This window comes from Cricetulus griseus, chromosome 5, assembly GCF_003668045.3.
Source record: "Cricetulus griseus strain 17A/GY chromosome 5, alternate assembly CriGri-PICRH-1.0, whole genome shotgun sequence".
Classification (NCBI taxonomy): Eukaryota; Metazoa; Chordata; class Mammalia; order Rodentia; family Cricetidae; genus Cricetulus; species Cricetulus griseus.
This window is the reverse complement of record NC_048598.1, coordinates 68395414-68419705: the sequence shown is the minus strand read 5'-3', so window position 1 is coordinate 68419705 and position 24292 is coordinate 68395414. Positions and strand designations below refer to the sequence as shown.

Sequence of the window (24292 nt, the reverse complement as noted above, 5' to 3'; positions counted from 1 at the left end):
GCTGAGAAATCATGGAGTCCTCAGCTGTGTTCTGTCCTCATGAGCAACTCTCTGCAGTTTGCTCTCTCCCATACATAAGCTAAGGAGAGTAGAGTCACCATGCACTGGCCACTGCCTCATCTCTTGATGCTTGCTCTTCCTAGGAACTCACAAATACTTATTGACTGAGTAAAGCCTTTTCTCTGTAGGCTGTGTTCCTTCTGGCTAGACTTGCTGGCACACACTGTGATCCCAGGACTAGGGAGGCTGGAGCAGGAGCATCGTGAGAGTTTGATGACAACCTGGACTCCACACTAAAACCTTGTCTTAGAAAGCAAACAAAAAGGACTTGGGGGGTGGTTCAGTTGGTAAAGTGTCTGCTTTGCAAACACAGAGACCTGAATTAAGATTTCCAGCCCCCACATAATTGTTAACATTTATTTTCCACACTGAGAAGGTGATACAGGCAGATCCCAGGAGCTTGCGAGGTGGCCATTCTAGCCTATTGCTGCGCTCTGAGAGAGAGAGAGAGAGAGAGAGAGAGAGAGAGAGAGAGAGAGAGAGAGAGAGAGAGAGACAGAGACACAGACAGAGCACACACACACACACACAGAGAGAGAGAGAGAGAGAGAGAAAGAGAGAGAGAGAGAGAGAGAGAGAGAGAGAGAGACAGACAGACAGAGAGACAGAGAGACAGAGAGACAGGCACTCATGCACACATGCATGCTCCTGCATCCAAAGGCATACATCACACACACACACACACACACACACACACACACACACACACACACCAACAAAAAATAGCAAAAAAAAAAAAAAATCAAAATGCTCCTTTTATTTAGCTGCCAACTTGGAATACAACTGAATTTGTTAGAGCTGATTATGATACCATGGGCTGGAACAAAGCAGATGAACTCTGGCCCAACGTCTGTGCAATCTTTTGGTAGCATTCCCAGCTTTGGAAGCAGAGGGCTTAGGGAGGATGGGGTACCTGACCCAGCCAACTTGTCAGCCAGTCAATAGCAGTTGTCAACGTTGCAGCTTGTTCTTGTGGATATGAATCTATGATGTGTCATTCTGTCTGTCCACAGGCTTCCCTTGCTCTCAGCTTAGTTAGATTAACTGGGTTTACCAGGTATGACATTCCTGCACTGAAGCAGCCTCATGGCACATCAGAAAGCAGTTGGTTACCCTTATAACTGTCATACCACTCTTTGACCAAAAGGCATGTTTTGCCAGGCAGGTCAGTATTACAGCATACAGGATCCAATACTGGATGAGACAGACCACTGAGGTCTTTTCTCACACATTACACCTTTGGGCACTGCATAAGCTAGCCAGCAGGGTAAGTTTCTGTCACTTTGAGGCTGATTTCTGTTTCTGTATCTACAGGTTTCCCTTACTGTTAGTTTAAGCCAGTTGGGCAAGATGCATGAACAGGTGAAAATTGTCCCCACCCAGTGAGTGTGAAGAGTGGTTTAAGATTAAGTTTCTTGCTCTAAAGGAAACCTCTAATTCCTAAAAGTAACCCAATTGTTAAGAAAAGAGTTAAGAACAAACTACTGCTGCAAGAGAGCTTTCGTGGAAGGCAAGGGCGGTATCACACGGGCAGTTAACACGCTACTTGGTTCCCATTCTCTTGGACTGACTCCTCTGGCCAGGTTCCAGCAGAACTGGGAGGAGAATAGTGTATTTTAAAGGGATTGGGAAGTGCTTTTGGAGAGGAGTGGGGACAGAAGGGTGGAGGCTGGGGCTCTTGAAGGCTGAGGAAAGAGTCCAGAGAGTGGGGTGGGAAGGTGAGCTTGACATTCCCACAACTGCAGTCAGTAAGAGAGGCTTGTCAGTGAAGTGCTGAACAGTCCTCTCCTTTGCTGTTCGTTCCTCAGATGCTTATGTTGAGAGGACTGCATCAGGGCAAGTATGAGAAGAGAGTGTGTGTGGCACACGCTTGGTATCACTCTCTCCCCTCCTCACCTCTTCTGTACCCAGGCAGCATGTGTGGTGGTGTCCAGTGGCGATAGCACTGAGCACCAAGAGGGCTTGGCGGTGAGGACTGTAGGGAAGTGTCCTGCCTTCACTGGGAGAAAGGGAAGGCTCAGATGTTCTAAGTCACCCTCGGCTACATGTCCTGTCTTAGTGCCTTTGTGCATATGTGTGTGTGTTTGTGTGCATGTACATGTATGTGTGAAGGCCAGGGGACAACCTCAGTTGGGCCAGTTAGCCTGACCATACAGCAGGCAAACAACAGGAAACTTTCTCAAACAGGGTGGAAGGAGAGACAAAGGTTGTCCGTCCTCTGACTTTCAGTTATGTGCCACAGCATGGCCAACCCCACCCCTAACACACAAGATCTTTAAAAAAGAAGAGAAGAAAATGAGAAAGAACCCAAGTGGTAGCTGTTTGCTGCTCACTGATTTGCCTGCTAAGGCTGAGGCCAGACACACACTTTTGAGCATTCTGCAGAAATAGTCTGTCTTACAAAGCACCCTTCCTGGCACGAGCATTGCCAAATGACAGCTGGAACTGACCTCTCCTCTGTGTTCTCCCTGAAGCCCCCGGATGCTAGCTGTTCCTTCTAGTGTGTTAGATGCTTCCTTGGTGTAGCATAGCCTCTGCTCTGGATGGAAGTCAGACATCTACGAATGACTCTTAACTCCTCCAAACATCTTTCCTCATCTGTAGAGTGAGGGTCAGTACAGAGTGAGCACCTGAAGCTTTGCTTGTGGCTGACACCCTGAATAGCAGTTGTTACTGTCACATGGGTGGTGTCATAGTCTGAAAGCTCAATAGACACGTGATAAGGGCAGAGGTCAAATCTTGTGCTCGTGTTTCTATGATGTCAGAATTGAATCAAGACAGGTGGGTCAGTGAGTCAAGGTGGTTGCTGCCAAGGCTAGCAGCCCGAATTCTATCCCTGTGACCCACGTGGTGGAGGGAGAGAACCAGAAGTGGACAGGTGTCCTCTGATCTCCACATGTGCATTCACATGCACGCGTACACACACACATACACAAAAAATATTTGTGTGTATGTCTCAACTGGGAGCTCACCGTTTTTGGCTAGATTGGCTGGCCAATAAGCCCCAGGGATCATCTTGCTTCTGCTCCCCAGTCCCCAAGTGCTGGGGCTGCCAGCATTTGCTACAATAGCCAACTTTTATGTGGTGTGGGGATGGAACTCATGTTCTCACACTTGTGCTTCAGGTACTTCTCCTACTGAGCCATTTCCCCGGCTCAGTAGGGGTGTGTGTGTGTCTGTGTCTGTGTCTGTGTCTGTGTCTGTGTCTGTGTGTAGGGGTGTGTGTGTGAAAATGCATGTGTCTAGTGTGTACGTGGAGGCCAGAAGACAACTTATTGGAGTCCTGTCTTTCCACCATGGGGTAGAAACCCCAGTTTCCACCACCTGGGGTTAAAACTCAGGCCTTTGGATTTGGCAACCACTTGGTTTAAACTACAGCTAAACCAAGTGACCTTTCTTTATTGACACTGTTGTAATTAGTCAAGAATTACTTTGTTCTTCTTAGCATGGACTTGTGGAATAAAGGCATTTGCATGATTTAGGGGTAGAGCCTGTAGTGAGGCATCATTTCTTTTTATTATTTTTTACATTCCAATCCCAGTTCCCCTTCCCTCCTTTCCTCTTGTTCCTCCCTCCCTCCTCCTCCCATCTGCTCTTTGGAGATGGTAAGGCCTCCCCTAGGAAGTCTACTAAGTCTGTCCCATCATTTTGTTGAGGTAGGACCAAGGCACCTCTCCACCCCCACACCCCTGTGTCTAGGCTGAGCAAGGTATCTCTTTATATAGAATGGGCTCCACTAAGTCAGTTTGTGCATTAGTGTTAGATCTTGGACCTACTGCCAGTGGCCTCATATATTGTCCCATTCACACCATTGACACCTATATTCAGGGAGTCTAATTCAGTCTTGTGCAGGTTCCCCCCTTGTCAGCAGATCTCTCACTAGCTCCAGTCAGCTAATTCTGTGGGTTTCCCCATCATGGTTGTGACTCCTTTGTTCATATAATCGCTCCTCCTTTGCTTGGATTGTACTCCAGGATCTTGGTGAGGCCCTATTTTAGTGGTAGTCTGTATTTGAATAATTGGGTTACTTTAAAAAATAAAAACTGTCCCAGGTGGTGGTGGCGCCTGCCTTTAATCCCAGCACTTGGGAGGCAGAGACAGGCAGATCTCTGAGTTCGAGGCCAGCCTGGTCTACAAAGCTACACAGAGAAACCCTGTCTTGGGAAAAAAAATTGGAAGCTGTAGTTTAAACAAAGAAACGTAATGTGAAACTGCTGTTCAGGGCTGGGGGAGATATGAGTTTGATCCCAGCACCTATGTGAGAATCACAGGTGTGGTGGCAAGCACTGAATTCTAGTAGTGGGAGGCAGAGACCGATCCCTGGGCTCTCTGGCCAGCCAGTCTTAGTGAGCTCCAGGCCAGTGGGAGACCCTGCCTGTCCCATAGCAGGTGGACAACAATCCTAAGAATGGCACCTGGGGTTGTCCTCTAGCCTCTGCAACCATGTGCAGGTACGTGCACACACATGTTGAGGGCCCTGCATTCATGCATTGCTTGTTCTGGTCTCAAGAGTGCTCTCTTCACTCATTGGCATTTTATCGGTTTCTTAAACACAAAGTGCTACAGGTAGAATGGTTTAAACAACAGAAATCTGCTGTCTCCAGGCTCTGGAGGCCCACACGTTGTGAAACAGTGTCAGCAGTGTTTTGGTTTTCTTTCTGCTGATGCTACATGAACACTGGCCAAGCCGTGTGATGGCGGCACACACCTTTAATCCCAGCACTTGGGAATTCCAGGCCAGCCTGGTCTATAAAGCAAGTCCCAGGACAACCAGGGCTGTCACACAGAGAAACCCTGTCTCGAAAAACCAAAGCCAATTGAAAACAAAACAACACTGACCAAAAGCGACTGAGGGGTCCCAGGAAAGGGTTTATTTCAGCTCACAGGTCACAGCTCATTAAGTGAAGTCAGGAGCTCAAGCAGGAATGGGAAGCAGAATCCATGGGAGAACACTGCTTGCTGGCTCCCTCACCTGCCCAGGGAATGGCGCTGCCCAGTGGGCTAAACTCTCAAGTCAGCCCTTCGCCCAGTACCCACTGATCTAGACAGCCCTCAATTAAGACTTCCTTCTCAGGGGACTGTAGGCTGTCAAGCTGACAGGAAGAGCTAACAGGACAAGCAGCATTGAGGCCTTCAAGGCCTTTGGGGGAGAATATGCTTGTGTCTGTCTCCCCCACTTCTTGTGGACCCTGGCATTTGGTTCACAGGTAAACTAAGTCCTCTGTCTTTATGGTGTTCTTAAGGGTCTGTTTTTACAGAACTCTTCCTGTGAGAGTTCCAGTCTTGTTGGATTAGGGTCTAATTGCTGTGACAAAATTTTAGAGGTCAGGTCAGGGGTCTGGTGAGTCCTGGCTTTCAGTTTCATATGTACCTCTATGTCCTGACATGCCAGAAGGAACAAGGCAGCGTTTGAACGTGTTGATCGATCTTCCCCCACCCCTTCCGGTATATTCCCCCACCCCTTCCGGTATATGTCTGTGTACATGTATGTATGTATGTGTGTGTGTGCATGTGGAGGCCTGAGGTTGACATTGGGTATCTTCCTGTTTCTCTTCCCTTTTTATTGAAGTAGGATCTCTCAAACACAATTGGCCTGGTAAGGCCCCCATCTTGCTTTAGGGATCCCTTGTTTCTGCCTTCCAGGTGCTGAAATTACAGCTGACAGCATGCCTGCCACTCATTTGTGTGGGTTATGGGGCCTAAACTCCAGTCTCACTCTTCCATGGCAAGTGCTTTATCCACTGAGCCATCTTTCCAGCCCCTGGAACCTCTTTTAAAAGGTTCTGATCTCATTCATGAAGCTTTGCCCCCATGGCCCAGTCATTTCCCTGGCCTTACCTCTCAATACTGCCACATTGGAGGGGTTCCTCCCCCTGAGCCAAGGAAATATATCTGTCTCAGTTTTTGTATGCCTGTAATTCCAGTACTTGAAAGACTGGACTTCATGTTCAAGCCAGTTGAACCAGAAAGCCGAACAACAACAAAAATGGAGCAGTGTGTCAGGTTTCCTTTTTGGTGGTGAGAGGCTGAAGAGCTAGCCATTGTTCCTTGATGTTCAAAGGGGCTGGGCTGTATGAGGCTGCCTATCTTGTCCTAAGGAACGCAAGTGATGTGCCTTACATTAATGTTACTTTCTTTGTCACTGTGATGGAATAGCTGACAAAAGCAATTTAAGGAGGGGTTGATTTGACCCACAGTTTGGGGTACAGTCCATCATGGTGGGGAATGCATGGCGGCTGGAGACAGAGGCAGTGGGTCACATGGCTTCGACAGGCAGGAAGCAGAGAGACAAAGGCTGGTGTGCTCACTTTCTCTTTTTCATTCAGCCCAGTACTCCAACTCATGGGATGTTGCTGCTCACATCCAGGGTGGGTCTTCCTACTTCTAGAAACTCTGTCATAGACTATCCAAAGGTTTGTCTCCTGGGTGAGTCTAGGTCCTATCTAGCTGGCTGTCATCTAGCTGTTAGCCATCCCCAGAGTAGTGAAGTACCTACCAAGTTTTGCTGACAGAGATGAGATCCCAGCATAGTCAGGGATGCAAAATTATTACTTGTGACTCAGCAGCCAACAGCTTTCTCTTTTATGCAATAGACTCTTGGGACATCCAGAGCTAGGTCATTTGCTTTACCTGGCCACCCACTGATGACAGATGGCAGGGAGCTTGCCTTGCTAGCATCTCTCCACATGTAGCTCCTGCAGACTGGGGAGGCCCTGCTGCTGAGGGTGGGGCAGCACCAGCATCTGTGGATGCCCCTTTGTTTGGCACACCTGGTTGTGGGAGTCAACAGTGTGTTGAATTGGCACTGATGACTACCCACTAGGCTGTGACAGTTCCTTCCCTTCTTCGGTTTGAATTTTTTAGATTTTTACTAAAAAGTTTAGAGAGAGAGAGAGAGAGAGAGAGAGAGAGAGCATCTCTTGAAAGTCCATATGTTAGAGGCATGGCCCTCTAGCTAATCCTATTGGGAAGGTGGCAGAACTCTCTGAGAAATAGGGCCTAGTAGGAAGCCTTTGGATCACTGGGTGTAAGCCCTTGTTTCTCTCTTGGTCTTTTCTCCTAACCTTGAGGTGAGAGGTTCCACTCTGCCACATTTTTGTACCATTTGGTACTGCCATAGGTCTGAAGCAGTGGGGCCATAGATGGTGAAGTGACTGAGAACTTTTGGTCTGTGAGCCAAAGTAAACCTTTTCTTCTTTTTGTTGTGTCTGAGTCAGTGTTCTATTGGTGTGAAGAGACTCCATGACCAAGGCAACTCTTTTTTGTTTGTTTGTTTGTTTTTGGTTTTTCCGAGACAGGGTTTCTCTGTATTGCTTTGGAGGTTGTCCTAGAACTCACTCTGTAGACCAGGCTGGCTTCGAACTCACAGAAATCCGCCTGCCTCTGCCTCCTGAGTGCTGGGATTAAAGGTGTGAGCCACCAACACCTGGCCAAGGCAACTCTTATAAAGGAAAGCATTTAACTAGGGCTGGCTTACAGTTTCAGAGCTTTAGTCCATTATCATCATGACAGGAAGCTTGGTGGCATGCAGGCAGACATGATAGCTGAGAGTTCTGTATACAGATCCACAGGCAGCAAGGAAAGCCACTGGGCCTGGCTTCAGCTTTTGAAACCCTAGAACTCACTTCCAGTGACACACTTCCTCCAGCAAAGCCACACCTCCTGATCCCTTTCAAGTAGCACCACTCCCTAATGACCAAGCATTCAAATGTAAGAACCTATGGGGCCATTCCTATTCAAACCAGCACACTTATAAGTTGATCATCTCAGATATCTATAGCAATATAGTCATGGGAAACTTGACAAGTTGTGAATCCTATTTAAACCCTGCTAGTAGAATTTGAGTATTTCATAGGGCTGAACCCCAAAGGTGATACAGCATGAGGATGGGAGACAGGGGCCAGTGTGTGCTGTGCCCCAGGTCAGCAGGTGTCAGACGATGCATTCCTAGGTCAGAGCTAGAGAAAGAACCCACCCAGCCAGGGTTTAGGCAGCACTGAGTAGATACCAGCCATCCCTGTTGGGCCTATTACTGTACTCTTGGCCCTTGGGTTCCATGAATATGTTGTAGCAGTAGCATTGGCAGGCATAGTGGCATATACCTACAGCCTTAGTTCTTGGAAGGTCAGTGGTTCAAGGTCTGAAGCAGGAGGATCTAGAGCAGTGGTTCGCAACCTTTGGGTCATAACCCCTTTGGGGGTCCGGGTCACCTGAGACCATTGGAAAACACAGATGCTTACATTACAATTCATAACAGTAGCAAAATTAATTAGGGAAGTAGCAACAAAAATAATGTTATGGTTGGGGTCACTACAGCATGAGGAACTGCATTAAAGGGTCATAGCATTAGGGAGGTTGAGAATGGCTGAGGAATTCATGTGAAGGTCAGAGTAAAAGCAGGTATGAGTGGGTGCAACAGAGGGGAATCATGGCTGCCAAAGTGAGTCCATTGGAAAGTTCGACTTAAGTTTAGCAGTTGCAGGAAGCATGGTGAACTCTGCCTTATATAATATGGATGCTGGGAACAGAGCTGTCATCTTTGGCCAATTCCATGGGGGAAGGACATTGTGGTAGGGGAAGGGACTCACTTTCTCATCTACTGGGCATAGAAACCAATTATCTTTGACTGCTGCTCTCGACCATGGAATGTACTGGTTGTCACTGGTAGCAAAGATTTGCAGAACATGAGTGTCACACTACACATTCTCTTCTGGCTGATGGCCAGCTAGCTTCCTTGTATCTATACCAGTATTGGTGAGGACTAATGATGAGCGGGTGCTGCTATCCATCACCACAGATATCCTCAAGTTGGGAGTGGTTTGCTTTGATGCTGGAGAATTGATCACCCAAACGAGAGCTGGTCTCCAGGCAGGTGAGCTATGACTTCACAGAGTGAGCAGCAACATTTAAACTCATCTTGAGTGACATGTTCCAGAAGCACACATCTGACCTCGGGGAAGGAGTTAGGACAAGCAGTGGAAGCCAAACAGGTGGCTCAACAGGAAGCAGAAAGGACCAGATTTGTGGTGGAAAAGGTTGAGTAGCAGAAGGCAGCCATCGTCTCTGCTGAGGGTGACTCCAAGGCAGCTGAGCTGCTCAATCACCAGCTATTGTAGGTGATGGCCTGACAGAGCCATGCAAGCCGGATGCTGCTGAAGATGTTGTTTCCGTGCTCTAGGAACATTGTCTACCTAGGTGCCAGTGGGGCACTCGGTGTTCCTCCAGCTTCCCCAGTGAGGCCTTCCCTGCTTGCACCTTCTCAGGCCAACCAGGCCATGGCCTCAATCATTCTGAATGATGCTTTTCTTCTGCTCCACCCCAGAAATCACTGTGAAATTTCATGACTGGCTTAAAGTGAAGGAAATAAAAGTAAAATCACTTCAGATCTCTCTCTCTCTCACTCTCTGTTTCTCTCTGTCGCTGTCTCTGTCAGAGAGAGGGAGGGAGAGAGAGGGAACCACGGCTCTAGAGTCGAGTCCATACTGGCATACATAACAAGAGAAAAATGACCTAAGAGAGGGTCACACTAGGCCTGTCTCTCTTACCCAAGTCCAAGTCCTTCTGGAGAACTTGGGAGTGGGAACTTAACAGCTCAATGCACACAAGTCCTAAGCCACCTTTCTGGCCCAGGAGGAAGAGATACATGGTCTACCAGGCAGAAAATGTTGTGGTACCTTCACAGAGGACCCTCTTCCACAAATCACAAAATTAGTTCTTCTGACTTTTAAAAAAAATTGCTTGTTTATTTAGGACCGGGCCTAATGTAGCCCAGGCTAGCCATTGTTACATAATGAAGAATGAACATGAATTTCTCATTCTTGGACCTCCACTTTCTGAGTACTGGCTAATGTTATGCTGGGGGTAGAACTCAGGGCTCTGTGCATGCTAGACAAACACTCTAACAACAGTGCCACATCTCCAGCCTGTGTTTTTACAACCCAGATACAAGTAGAGAGGTGTTTGCCTTGTTAGGAGTATGGGGAGTGAGCCATTTGCTTATTTATGGTCAGAGGGGAGGTCCCATTGTCAGTGGATTGAGGGTTGTCCTTTTGGTGTGTTACTTGAAATATTGCCAGGTCAATTTTCCAGTTGCTTACCTGAGAACTCTGGTTATGGAGACTGCTTCAGGCTAATGGCTTCACTCTTATAGTTCCTTGAACTCTGTAGTCCCAGGGAGTGGCCTCTGTGGGTGCCTCCCATGAAATGGGTTTCCATCAGAATGGAGAACCTCACATTTAGGTCATCTGAATTGTCTCATGTGTGTGTGTGTATGTATGGGTACATATACTTCTGAGTGTGCCTGCCTATATGTGCACTCATATATAAGTCAGAGGACAGCCTTGAGCGTTGTCTCTTAGGCCATTTCTACTTCTTTTTTGGCCAGCAAGTCCCAGGGATCTGCCTGTTTCCACCTCCCCAGCTCTGTAGTATAAAGATACACAACTACTACACTGGGCTTTTTTACATGCGTTCTGGGACTTGAACTCATGTCCTCATGCTTGCAAGGTCTACAGAGCAAGTTCCAGGACAGCCTCCAAAACAATACAGAGAAATCCTGTCTCAAAAAACCAAAAAAAAAAAAAAAAAAAAAAAGCAAGTACTTCACCAACTGACTGAGACATCATCTTAGTTTTGTGTCTTGTTGCTGTGATAAAATACTTTGGTGAAAACGTCTTGTGGGAGAAAGGGTTTATTTTAGATCACAGTTCCAGGTTATAGTGCATCATTGTGGGGAGGTCAAGACAGCAGGAACTTGAAGCAGCTGTATAGATAGTCAAGAACAAAGAACAGTGACTTAACACATGCATGCTAGTGTCCAACTCACTTTCTCCACTCTTAGATATGGGATCCCCTACCTAGGGAATGGTGTCACCCAACTGGAAAGGTCTTCCCACTTAAGTGAACATAATCAAGATAATCCCCTCACACACAGACCAGCCCAGTCTAGACATTGAGACTGTCTTCCCAAGTGATTCTAGATTGTGAGGAGTTGACAATTAGAACTAGCCATACAGCTGTCTCACCAGTCCCACACACCTCACTCTTTGAGACAGAGTCTCCTGTACCCTAGGGCATTCTCAGACTCACTGTACGTTGAATTTCTGATTACCTGTTCCAACCTCCTGAATTCTGGGATTGCAGGTGTGCACTACCAGGCGTGGTTTGCTCAAATCCAGGCCTTGTGCATGCTACATAAGTACTCTACCAACCAAGCCACATCTGCTGCCAGGTGACCTAACTGTTGACATTGATGGAAGGCATGAGAGTCAGGTCAGAGACAAAGCACTCTGTTGTTCATGACACAGCCAACAGCTCTTATCATTTATATTACTTCTTCTTGCCCCAAAGTCCCAGGGGTCAGGGCTGTGTGGCTCAGAATTGGTACACATACAAGTGTTTATGTCACAGCTGTAGAACCCTAATTTTAGGCAATCTGAACCTTTTGTAGGACCCGAAGCAATTCCCCTGCCCCCAGGGAGATCCTGTCTGCGTTTTATCAGACAGTAACCAGACCTGTGGCTGTGCTAGCAGGAGGTTGTGTCTGTCTTGCTGAACTGCCAGAAGCCACACATCCTTGAACAATGCCTTAAACCAGCAGTAGCCACCCCCTCTGCTTATACTGAATGTAGAATTGGTAAGACACCCAGCATACAGGGTGAACCTTCTCCCTGATGATTGTGAGCGAAGGAAATAGGTTCATGTTCTGTGTGCCTTGTTAAACAAGGAAAGTACAAGGACTAGACAGGTGGCTAGGTGGGTGTGGTGCTTACTTTACAAGCATGGGGACCCGAGGTCAGATCCCCCAGAACCTACATAAAATGCTGGACACACTCTGGGCATGGTGGTACATGCTTTTAATCCCAGCACTCCAGAGGCAGAAGTAGAGGTAGAGGCAGGTAGATCTCGGTAACGTTGAGGCTAACTTGATCTATACAGTGAGTTCTAGGCCAGCTAAAGATATACAGTGAGGCCAAAAACCTAAACACTGTGGCCCCTGTTCGTAATCCTGACACCAAGGAGGTGGAGACTAGAAGGTCCCTGGAGCTCACTTGCCAGCCCAGTGAAGCCAAATCAGTGAGGTCTCGGTTCAGTGAGAGACACACAGACAGAAGACAGACATGAGGAAAAGACAGAGAGGAGAGAGAGAGAGAGAGAGAGAGAGAGAGAGAGAGAGAGAGAGAGAGAGAGAGAGAGAGAGAGAGTGTGCATGAAATAGTTTTTCTCCCAAATCTGGAAAACTTGGCTGCCTTGGATTATTTCCTAAGTGTCTCACATCTTCAGCACAGAAAACAAGTGATTGTTTTGCACATTTGCCCAAGATGAAAGGTCATGGCTAAGGCAAGTCTGTGGAGCTGTAGGTGTTGATGCCAGCTGGTCAGCTGGGGAGTGAACAGGGATCTTCTGCTTATTTACTTGTTTGGCATTGATAATGACCCATCCTCAGCTGCTAAGGTCACCATGTGATTAGCTTCAGCAACATGGGAAATGTGTGGGAGTTATTAGATTATTTCAGATTTATTTTGAACCTACCATGTTACTTAAATACTGACTGATAAGTTTAAAAATATCCCTGGTTACTGAAGACCCACCACTGTCGGAAATAAGCCAATCAAACCAAATTAGTAAACCCACGTTTAATCTGAGCAAAGCATTCCAGGGAGGCCCAGGGGTAGGAAAAAAAACAGGAACCATGAGGTGAATCCAGAGGTGGGGGCTTTTAATGCCCTCTGGAATGGAACTGCCAATGGCTGGCTTTTTAGGGGCAGAGTGTGGACTGAGGCAAATCCAGGGGAGTCCCCCCTCCCCCACTCCTTGGCACCCTGAGGGCGGGGTTTGGAACCTGGCTCCCAAACACTGACAGGTTTTATTTTTTTTAACTTATCTAAAAATGATCCAAATTTTAAAAGCATTCTTTTATTTTAGATTTGTTTGTGTGTGTGTGGATTTGTGCACATAAATGCCATTGCCCATGGAATTTAGAAGTGGGCATTGGATTCCTTGAAGCTGGAGCTGTAAGCTGTCCAATTTGAGTGTTGGGATTTGAACTCAGTTGCTTGCAAGTGCACCATGCTCTTAACTAGTAAGCCATCTGTGGTGGTTTCCGTAAGAATGGCCCCATAGGCTCATCTATTTGAATGTTTAGTCACCAGGGAGTGACAAAGATGGGAAAGTGTGGCCTGGTGGAGGAAGCATATCACTGGAAGTGGGATTTGAGATTTCAAAAGCCCTTGCCAGGTCCAGTCACCCCCTCCACCCCATCCCTTGCCTACAGATCAGCTAAGTAGTTCTTAGCTACTTCTCCAGCTCCACACCTGCCTGCTATCATGCAATCTGCCGTCATGCTCTGTGCCATGATGATCATGGACTATCCATCCCCTGGAGCTATAAGCAAGCCCCCAGTGAAATGCTTTCCCTTGTAAGAGTTGCCATGGTCATGATGTCTCTTCATAGCAATAGAATAGTGACTAAGACACCATCTTTCCAGCTACAATCATTCTTGAATTAATGTTAGAAGTGTCTTAAAAGTTTTGTCAGTGAAATATGATCACATCAGTCTTTCTAGAATAATGGTACTTTGGTTTGTGGTATGTAAGCAAACTAAAGGGGCAGGAAGTTTTCAAATGGTTCATTTGATTGTCAAATGGTCCTAGTTTTTAAGTCCTTGGTTTTATTGGTTTTAGATTCTCTGTTTTTATTATGAATATTTATTTGTGTATGTGTGTGGAAGGGCACATGTACTATAGTGTGTGTGAGGTCAGAGCACAATTTGGAGGAGTTAGCCCTCTGCTTCTACTGTGTGGGACCAGGGACTAAACTCAAGGCTTCATGCTTGTGTGGCAGGCATTTTTCATCTTTTATACTTTAAGTTAATTTCTTCTTGTTGTCACCAAAATACCCAAGAAAACAAGTTCAAGGGTGAAGGTTTATTATGGCTCACAGTTTCAGAGGGCTCAGCCCATTCATACAGGGAGGGTACAGCAGAGGGCTCAGTCTGTCATGGCAAGGAGGATATAGTTGAGTGGCTCATGTCACATGCGATAGGACGTGGAGAAAAGGGGATGAGGAAGAGGCCAAGGCAAATATAACCTCAAAGGACAAGCTCCTGGTGATCCACTTCTTCCACCCAGGCCTCACCTCCCACCTTTCATTGCCTCCCACTGTGCCATTATCCTGAGTTCTTCTAATCCTTTCCTTAGGCCAGAGTCCTTGTGATCTAATGGTCTCTACACAGGCCTCCTAGACATACTCAGAGGTATGCGCCAGTCTCCTGGGTGTTTCTTAACATACTAACAACCAACATTAACCATCTGGTGGCTAAGATGACTCAGTCTGTTAAAGCACTCGCTGTGCAAGCCTGACTGTGTGAGCTCCATCCCTGAAGCCCATCCCACAATTGTCTTCTGACCCTGACTTGTGCAGTGTGACATGCCTCCTTCCCCCATGCATGCACTAATGAATAAATAAAACAAGAAGCCATCACAGGATTGCACATACAAGGCAAATTCATTTTTAAAGAAAATGGGGCCAGTGAGATGGCTTACAAGTAAAAGTACTTGCTGCTAAATCTGGTAACCTTAATTCCATTCCTGACTCATGGTTAAGAGAGAATGGACCCTTGTAGACTGTCCTCTGACCTCTAACCCCCACCCCACCCCACCCCAATAAATAGAACTTAAATCAGTAAGATTTTTCACTTACATTACTAATCTCTACACTATGAGTGTGACTGTTGTTTGGTGTAGTTAAACCATCCTTTTTGGAAAGCTGCACTGTCTGCTACAGTTATGACCTTTAAAGCCAATGGGAATTCTGAGTTTTGTAATACTCAAATTGATAGAATAAATGTAACTCTAAAATGATTCAGATTTTTAAAATAATTCCATCCAAGTGCCTGTTCAAATTCCAGCCATACACAAAATCAGGCATATAGACAAATGGAATAGAACGGAGGACCCAGAAATAAACCCACATGGCTACAGCCACTTAATTCTGACAGAGGTGTCAAAATCATGCATTGGTTAAAGACAAACATTCTGGGAAAGCTGGATCTCCACAGGAAGACAATAAAACCAAACACACAGCTCTCACCCTGCACAAACCTCAGTGTACAGCCTAAAACTTAGAGAATGCTAGATGAAGAACTTTTTTGGGATACAAGCAGGGGCTTGGGAGATGGTCAGTGAAGAGTGTGTATCTTACAGAGGACCTGAGTTCAGTTCCCAGCACCCGCGTCTAGCAGCTCATAAAAGCTTGTAACTGCAGTTCCAGGGGATCTGATACATCTAACCTTCTCTACCATTGCACTTAAAAATGATACAGATGTAGGCATCTGAAAAAGGAGCATAGGAAATAGTCCTAAGAATTGACAGGTAAGATGAGATAAATTTAGGATAGCAGAGGAAATAGCTAAGGCTTCAGAATTGGGAAAAAACAAACATCCTTACCAATACCAGACAGGGGAATGACATGTAGAACACAGAAATGACTGGAGAAAGTACCAGAAAAAGCAAATCACCTGATAAATACATGTCTTAAAGAACTGAAATGGTGCTCAAAAGAATTGATATTTGTGGCCAGTATATATTTGGAAAAAAATAGCCAATAACTTTAACCTTCAGGGAAATGTAATTAAAGCTGCATTTATATTCTGTCTCATGGGGTGCTGAGCTGGCTCAGCAGATCAAGGCACTTGCTGCCAAGCCTGAAGACACGAGTTCAATCACGAGTTCAATGCCCAGGAATTACTTGGTAGAAAGAAGTCTGAGATTCTATCTCACTTTAGTCAAGAAGATAACTGGCAGCCAGTGCTGATGAGCATGTGGGGAAAAAAACAACCATTATTTCCTCCCCCTACCCCCGTGGGAAAGTGAACTTGTGCAGCCACTGCAGCAATCAGTATGGAGGTTTCTCAGTTAAAAACAGTGATCCTCCAGCTATACCAGTCTTGAATGTACACGTGAAAGACTCTAGACCAGTTGTTCTCAACCTTCCTAATGCTTTGGCCCTTTAATACAGGTCCTCATGTTGTGGTGGCCTCCAACCATAACAATATTTTTGATGCTACTTTATAACTGTACTTTTACTCCTGTTATGAATTATAATGTAAATATCTGTGTTTTCTGATTGTCTTAGGTGACCCCTGTGAAAGGTCCATTTGTTTCTCTCAAAGGGGTTGTGACCCACTGGGTGGGAAACATAGCTCTAAATCACTATCCTCAGAGATATTGCTTAACACAGTATCTCCCATTGTATCCATATGCCTGCAAAAGATATATTGTCACTCTTTTGTGACTAAATCACACACACACACACACACACACACACACACACACACACACACACACACACACACACACATCACACCATCACAAGACATACACCACACACACACTGCTGATTCTATAATTCCCTGTTGTGAGTGGTACTGCAGTAAGCATGGTATATGAGTATCTGGGTTGAATGGTGACCTTGCTTCTTTCAGGTCATATGGAAATGCTACTTCTAGGGTGTTTGGGGGTTTGTTTTGGGAACCCTCCATTCTTATTTTCATAGTGTCTGGACTGTAATGGCCCCACATCCTCACCAGCGTGTATGTGTGTATGGTGTGGTGTGGTGTGTGTGTGTGTGTGTGTTTGCACGTGTGTGATGACAGCCATTCTGACTGGGGTAAGATGTACTCTCAGTGGAGTTTGATTTGCATTTCCTACCATATTACCACTGGACTTACAGGCATGTACCACTGTGCTGGCCTTCCTTCCTTCCTTCCTTCCTTCCTTCCTTCCTTCCTTCCTTCCTTCCTTCCTCCCTTCTTTCCTTCCTTCCAAGAATCACTTCTAAGTTGACTCCTTAATTTTTAAAAATTATATTTGTGTATGTGCATCTGCCATAGCACATATGTGGAGGTCCAAGGACAGCTTGAGGAGTTGGTTCTTCGCCTTCACTATGTGAGTCCCTAGAGCCCAGCCCCAACTATATATTTTTTTTATTTAAAAATTATCTCTATATGTATGTGGTGGGGGTACACACTGGAGGTTAGAAGACTCAATCTGAGGTTGTTGCGCTCACTGGTAAGGGCGTTTAGTTGGCTAAGCCACCTTACCAGGCCCCTGGGCTGGCTTTTTATGTAGATTTTAGTGGTCCAAAATCAGATTCTGATGCTGATAAGGTAATCGTTTTGCCAATGGAACCATCTCCTGTCCCCATCTTTTACGTTTTTGTTTTGTTTTTAACTTTTAAAAAGTTAGTACTATTGTGTATGAGGGTCATAAATGTGTCACAGTGTGCATACAGAGGCCCAGAGAGCAACTGTGTGGAATCAGTCCTCCCACCCTTTTTTATTTTTGAGACAGGGTTTCTCTGCCCAGCCCTGGTTGTCCTGGACAGCTTTCCCTTTTATCTTCACTTGGGTTCTGGGATTGAAATTCAGTCTTCAGGCTTTCACAGCAAGCGTCTTCAACTGGCAGAACCATCTCAATGGCCCTGTCTTTTGCTATAGATAATACCCCCAGCTGTAGATCTGAGTCATTGAGTGTTCATAAGTGTGAGAAGGCCACGTATACCTTACAGAGCAAACAGGTATGGTAGACAGCTTTTTTTCCACACACAGTCAGTGTCATCATCTGTGAATTCAATGTTAACTTACAAACATGCACAGAACATGGTTCCTAGGAACCTGACCCTGTGTTTGTCTTAGCAGGGGTTTATGGGTCGTAATTCATTGTTGATAGCCAACTTTGTAGACACAAACTACATGCACAAATAGCCAAAATCAACCGTAGTTACATGTTTCTCTTGAGCTGATATAGATCAGTATAAAGCCCACAACCCAGTGTCATGTGAACATGTGTTTTCCATGTTTGTGGGAATGTTTCATGTGCTATGCTGCTTTTCTTGCCTCAGGAGCCAGCCTTGCTGGGTGCATAGCTGTTCCACTAGGAACTCTGCCAGGTGGAAAGGCGCCATCTTGGGAAGTTGCAAAGTCCTGGAATGTTGTAGCAGCCTGTCCCTGCTTTCCTTGGTTCCTGAATTTCTACTGCTCAGAGGACTGGAGTCTGGATGCCTTGGGGCTCTAGTAACACTAAACCCCTAGCCCTGAGGCAGTGTGGCCCTCAGTTCCAAGGGAGGGCTTTGGAGGGGTTGCTGAGTATCTGGGCTGCAGTGATGTGGCCACCAGGGAATTGGGTGCTCTAGAAGGCACCAGCCGGAACAGGTTTTGTAGATGGGAGATTTAAAGACCTTCCTAAGCCCCAGGCACTCTCACTTTTCAAAGTCCAGCCCAAGCCTGTACATTAGGGTGTGCCCACTCTAAGTTCAACTTCAGATACTGAGTTGCTGTTGAATGTTACATGTTATAGAATTCAAATATTAATTTTGGTTTTAAATTGTTGTTGTTGTTGGAAAACAATAAGGTTTCTTTGTCTCATCTCCTTTTCTCCTTCCTCTGTGATCTCCTTGCTCTCCTCCTTTCTTATCCTCTTTCCCTCCCCTGTTCTCTATCTCCTTCCTGTATGTCCTTCCTTCACCCCTCCCTCCCTCTCCGATGCGTTTTGGGGTGCTGGGGTCCAGCCCCATACATGCCAGGCAGGCGCTGTACCACTCTTGGCTTGCATACCTCTCCTGTGGCCCTGTGCTGTTGCAGGACTGCTCTGCTAGTGTCTCCTGGGGAATGCGTGTTGTTCTCAGCCCTGCTTATCAGCCCTGCATTCCTGGAGCCTCTGCAGCACATCATGTTAGCCCCAAAGAAAGCAGGCCTATAGCTGTAAGGAACCCTGCAGCTCCTGGGAGAGACAGGTCCCGAGCCCAGCCTGAGCGGGGAGGCACTGAGATTGAATCTGTACTGCTCTGGGAATCTCAGACCTGCTTCCTGAATGGTCCCATTGTTGGAGGGTGAGGAGACTGACAGTGGGAGAGTGTGGCACAAACTCGGTGAATGTGTGGGAAGCTGTGAGCTGTCATTGTAGCCGGAAGGGTACACGGAGACTTGGATCGTGATGATGAGTCCTCCCAGGCTGGGCTGAGTGTGGGAGGCTTTCGGCGCTGGGCGGGCAGGTTCAGACTCCTTCCAGGCATGTGACCTGATTCTGGTGCCCCAACCACTGAATACTGTTTGGATATATTACGGTGGTTCAGTATGTAGCTAGAATATGAACACATGATCCTAGGAATTGAGCCCAGGGCCCCCCTTCATTCTGAGCATGTGCTCTACCACTGAGCCCCGTCTCCAGATAAGGTTCCCACCTTTTGAAGGGTCTGCCAGTCCTTCATACCACTACACTGGGGGCCAACCCACATCTAACCATATCAGTCCAGATACATGACTGCCACTCTCAGTGTGTATGATGTGTGTGTGTGTGTGTGTGTGTGTGTGTGTGTGTGTGTGTGTGTGTGTCGTCATGTGTGTGAATGAAGTTGCATACATGCATGGTGTGCTTGTGGACATCAGAGAACAACCTCAGGGGTTGGTCCTCACCTTCCACACTTTGGTAATTATTTTACTTATTTTTAAGGATTTACTTATATGTCTGTGTCTGTGTGCGCCCCATGTGTACAGGTACCAAGTAGGACAGAAGAGGATACTGGATCCCATGAAGCTGGAGTTACAGGTGTTTGTGAGCTGCCGATGTGGGTATTAGAATGGAACTCTGGTCAGGGGTCACCTAAGGCCATTGGAAAACACAGATATTTACATTATGATTCATAACTAGCAAAATTATAGTTATGAAGTAGCAATGAAAATAACTTTATAGCTGGGGGTCACCACAACATGAGGGACTATATTAAAGGAGCACAGCATTAGAAAGGTTGAGAACCACTGGTGTACATGAAGCCAGAAGAGGGTATTGGATCCTCTGGAGCTAGAATCACAGGTGTTTGTGAGCTGCCTGACATGAGTGCTGGGAATCGAACCCAGGTCCTCTGTAAGAGCAGTGAGTGCTCCTAACTGCTGAGCCATCTCTCCAGCCCCTCCCACCATGTTATTGATCCAGAGTTCCATGTTGTTCCTTCTCTGTATGACAGGCTATCTGGCTTGCAAGCTTCTGGGATTCTCATGTCTCTACTTTCCATCTCTTCACAGAAGCACTGGAATTATAGATTTTCTCTACCAAGTCTGGCTTTCTATGTGTTCTGAGGAGCTGAACTCAGTTCTCACACTTGGACAGTAAGCAATTTTACCCACTGAGCAATCTCCCTAGACTGCCTTCTTTATTTCTTGTGAGTTTTCTGAAGAAACCAGGCCATGCCTCCCGTAGGCTCTCTTAGCTTCTGGTGTCTCTGAGCTTGGCTTCACACTGTGTCATGGCAGTTACACTGGAAGTTCTGGGCTTGATGCATCCATTAAAATTAGCTGGTGCATTTAGATGCTGTCAGCCAATGGCTGCTTCGGTGTCTCTGTTCTAAGGTCTCTGCCAGTCTCTTACCTGATTGTTTTAGTACTCTGTTAACCCATGCATTCCCTCCATTCATAATTTCATCAGGCTTTTCTGAATGTCTTAGTTAGGGTTTCTATCGCTGTGAAAAGACACCGTGACCACAGCAACCCTTGTAAAGGAAACACATTTAATTGGAGTGGCTTACATTTTCAGAGGTTCAGTCCATTATCATCATGGCAGGCCATGGCGGTGCACAGACATGGTGCTGGAGAAGGAGCTAGGTATCCTACATCTTGACCTACAGGCAACAGGAAGTAGTCTCAGTGTTGCACCGATTGAAGCTTGAACAAAAGAAACCTCAAAGCCCACTCCCACAGTGACATACTTCCTCCAACAAGGCCACACATACTTCAACAAGGCTAACCTCCTAATAGTGCTACTCCCTACGGACCATTTTCTTTCAAACCACCGCACTGAATGATAATTTTTAGAAACTTTTTACTTTGAGATAGTTCTAATTTTATATTAAATCATAAGAAATACTGCAGATAAGAGTCCCTATACCTCTCACCCAGTGTCCCCCCTGGTGGTGGTACCTGGCTTGCATGTAGTCTGTTTTCATGGCTAAACAACTGCTGTTGGCACGATCTATGATTTCAGTTTCGATTTCATTAGTTTTATATGCACTTGTGTGTGTATGTCTAGGCATGTCTATGTGTGCATGCATTTATTTTATGCATTTTTATTATGTATAGATAAATATGAATAAGATTGCAGTCAAGATCCAGAGCATGGGCTGGCTGGCTGGCTCAATGGGCAAAGGTGCTTGCTGCAAAAACTGAGTTTGATCCACCTGGTGGAAAGAGAGAACTGACTCCCACCAGTTGTCCTCTGACCTCCACATGTTCCATGCACAGTTCACCCAAATGTATCATAAATAAATAAATAAATAAATAAATAAATAAATAAATGTGATGAGAATGAAAACCTGGGCGGGAGAGATGGCTCAGTCAGTTTGGGACATGAGTTTTGTTTGCCCTAAACAAAAAAAAAGTAGAAGGCATCTGTCTTAGTCGGAATCGTCTTCTGTGAAGAGAGACCACAACCACCGCAACTCTTATAAAGGAGAGCATTTATAATTGGGGCTGGCTTACAGTTCAGAAAGTTAGTCCATTGTCATCACTGCAAAGTATGGCAGCACACAGGCAGACATGGTTCTCAAGAAGTAGTTTGAGAGTTCTACATTTGGATCCTCAGGCAGCAGGAAGAGAGACACTAGGCCTCTCGAACATTTGAAACCCTAAAGCCCACCGGTAGTGACACACTTCCTCCAACAAGGCCACACCTCCTAACAGTGCCACTTCCTAATGACCAAGCATTCAAATATGTGAACCTCTGGAGGCCATTCCTATTTAAACCACCACAACACGTGCGCCTTTGTCTTCTTACCTCCGCCAATCATGCAACATGCATGCGCCTGTGCTCTCACTCATGTATGAACACAAACAGGAAGAGTGCTGGCAGAGGATATGTCAGGCTCTGAGACTGTGCCCCAGCATGCAAAAGAGGTTTGGAATATTTGATCACAAGATCCCTGAAACCATGGATTGTGCCAATAATATTAAGTGCCTCAGTATGTTGAAATTTTTTATTTTGTAGATGTTTGTTGAACTATTGTTTGGTAGTTTTTGGAACCATGTTTTTCTGAGGAGAATTATGAAGGAGGTAATGAGGAATGCTATAACAACCAATATTGGAATTACCAAAAGATTTATTAGGCTTATTAGCCATGAGACAGATTAGATGAACCCTTACTTTATTTTATGGGGAAAATCTATTTCTGGTTTTATAGAAGCCATTTCATTATAGCTATATGTTAATTTTAATTATAAATTATTTGATGCATTCAAACAGCAAACTGTCTGGCTTTTCATGCTTAATGTGCTGCGTTTTTTCCCAAACTTAGTAAAACAGTTGGACAAGAGTTCAGTTATTCAGAGAGACTTTTAAAGCCAAGTTTATGTGACTTATTTGTGTGTTATGGACTTATTTTGGACAAATTGAAAGGCATAAAAATAACACACTATCACTATATGTAATATCTTGCTTAAGACATAAAATGATGCCAATTATTAAAGCCCCTGCTATTGACTAAGAAATAACTTTTTAAAGAAGATTTTATTTATTATGTATACAACATTCTGCTTCCGTGTATATCTGTACACCAAAAGAGGGCACCAAGTCTCATAACGGATGGTTGTGAGCCACCATGTGGTTGCTGGGAATTGAACTCAGGACGTATGGAAGAGGAATCAGTGCTCTTAACCTCTGAGCCATCTCTCTAGGCCCAAGAAACAACTTTTATTTGAATTTTATTTATTTTAATGTGTGTATGTATGTGTAGTGTGTGTGCATGTGTGTTTGGGTGCACATGTATGTGTGTGGAGGAGCCCTGAGGTTGGCAATGAATGCCTTTCTCAGTCAGAATCTACTTTATTGATTGAGGCAGAGCTGCCAATTATGGCTAGTCTTGCCAGCCAGATTGCCCCAGGCTCTCTCGTCTCTGATTCCCAAGCTCTGGGATTGCAGAAGGCTGCCATATGTGTCCAGCTTTTGTGGATCTGAACAACTCTGCTGAGTCTTTTGCAGCAATGTCTTTATGCACTTTATCCATGTGTCTTACCACAGGTATTCTCTCCACATGGCTGCCGAGGAAGCAACCGTCACAGTTCGCCTCATCCGTTCATTTGAGCATCGAAATTTCAAACCTGTAGTGTATCATAGAGTTAATTTGGACCAAACTGTGAAGGAATTTATAATATTTCTAAAGCAAGGTATGCGAAGTATAGTTGTTTTATTTCATTTGTATTTTGACAATGAAAAACATCTGACTGTGATGTTAATAATCATCTGTGAAAAGTACAAAATTAGACTGGGCCTACTGGTGCACACCTGTAATCCCAGAACTCAGGATAGAGCCAGGACAGTCATGATGGCAGAGCTAGCTTGGGTTATCTAGCAAGTTTTAGGCCTAGGCCATATAGTGACTTTTAGGCTAGCCTGGACTACATAGCAATATTTATGCTTAAATTAAAAAAAAAATCAACCAAGAAAAGCACTGAAGCAGTTCTTCCCCAGTCCACAAGTAGTTTGGAAGCTGGTGCTAACAGGGGCCAGACTGGCTTGTGTCCTGGGCCCTGTCACTAGCTGCCACAGTTTGTTAGTGAATAGTGAGTGTAAGCATATTCACCAGGAGTTATAGCCATCATGTTTAGCCTCAAACCAACTAAGGTCCAAGGCAGGGGAAGTGACTGTCAGGTGCCTGTCACACAAGTGTGAGGAGGACTTGTGTTTGCAGGGGAGGTGACTGTCAGGTTCCTGTCACACAAGTGTGAGGAGGACATGTGTCTGCAGGGTAGGTGACTCAAGTGCTTGCCACACAAGTGTGAGGAGGACTTGTGTTTGCAGGGGAGGTGACTGTCAAGTGCCTGCCACACAGGTGTGAGGAGGACTTGTGTTTGCAGGGGAGGTGACTGTCAAGTGCCTGTCACACAAGCCTGAGGAGGCCTTGTGTTTGATCTTCCAGAAGTATGTAATAAAGGAATGGAGGTGTGTACCTATGATCTCACTGGGGAGGTGGAGACAGAGCATCCCTGGGGCTCACTGTCTAGCCTGCCTGCCTCATCCCACATAACTTGGGTCCCAGAGCCCTGGCTAGGGATTGCAAGGGAGTGAAGTGAAGCACAGACAATGAGATTGGGTGGGATTCTCTAACTGACACCTCTGCTGTCTGGAACCTCAGTGTGTTTATTTGGTCCAGCAAGGGATGGGGTGGGGGTTGGCTAGTCTGGTTAGGAGGT

At 45.8% G+C, this 24292-nt stretch overlaps 1 protein-coding gene and 1 pseudogene across 3 annotated transcripts in view; both read left to right on the top strand.

Annotated features, from left to right (window-relative positions):
* C5H2orf76 (chromosome 5 C2orf76 homolog) overlaps positions 1–24292 on the top strand; it is a 63168-nt gene that overhangs the window by 3418 nt on the left and 35458 nt on the right. Inside the window, exons 1-3 of one of the 3 annotated variants that reach the window (XM_027417790.2) lie at positions 19642–19664; positions 20138–20221; positions 23121–23266. In XM_027417790.2, the coding sequence (XP_027273591.1) occupies positions 20181–20221; positions 23121–23266 (187 nt within the window). In that variant the 5' untranslated portion in view covers positions 19642–19664; positions 20138–20180. Of the gene's footprint in view, positions 1–19641; positions 19665–20137; positions 20222–23120; positions 23267–24292 lie in introns of those variants that run through there. The other 2 variants (XM_027417789.1, XM_027417791.2) reach the window with 2 other exon arrangements.
* Positions 4504–9443, top strand: LOC103163842 (annotated as a pseudogene).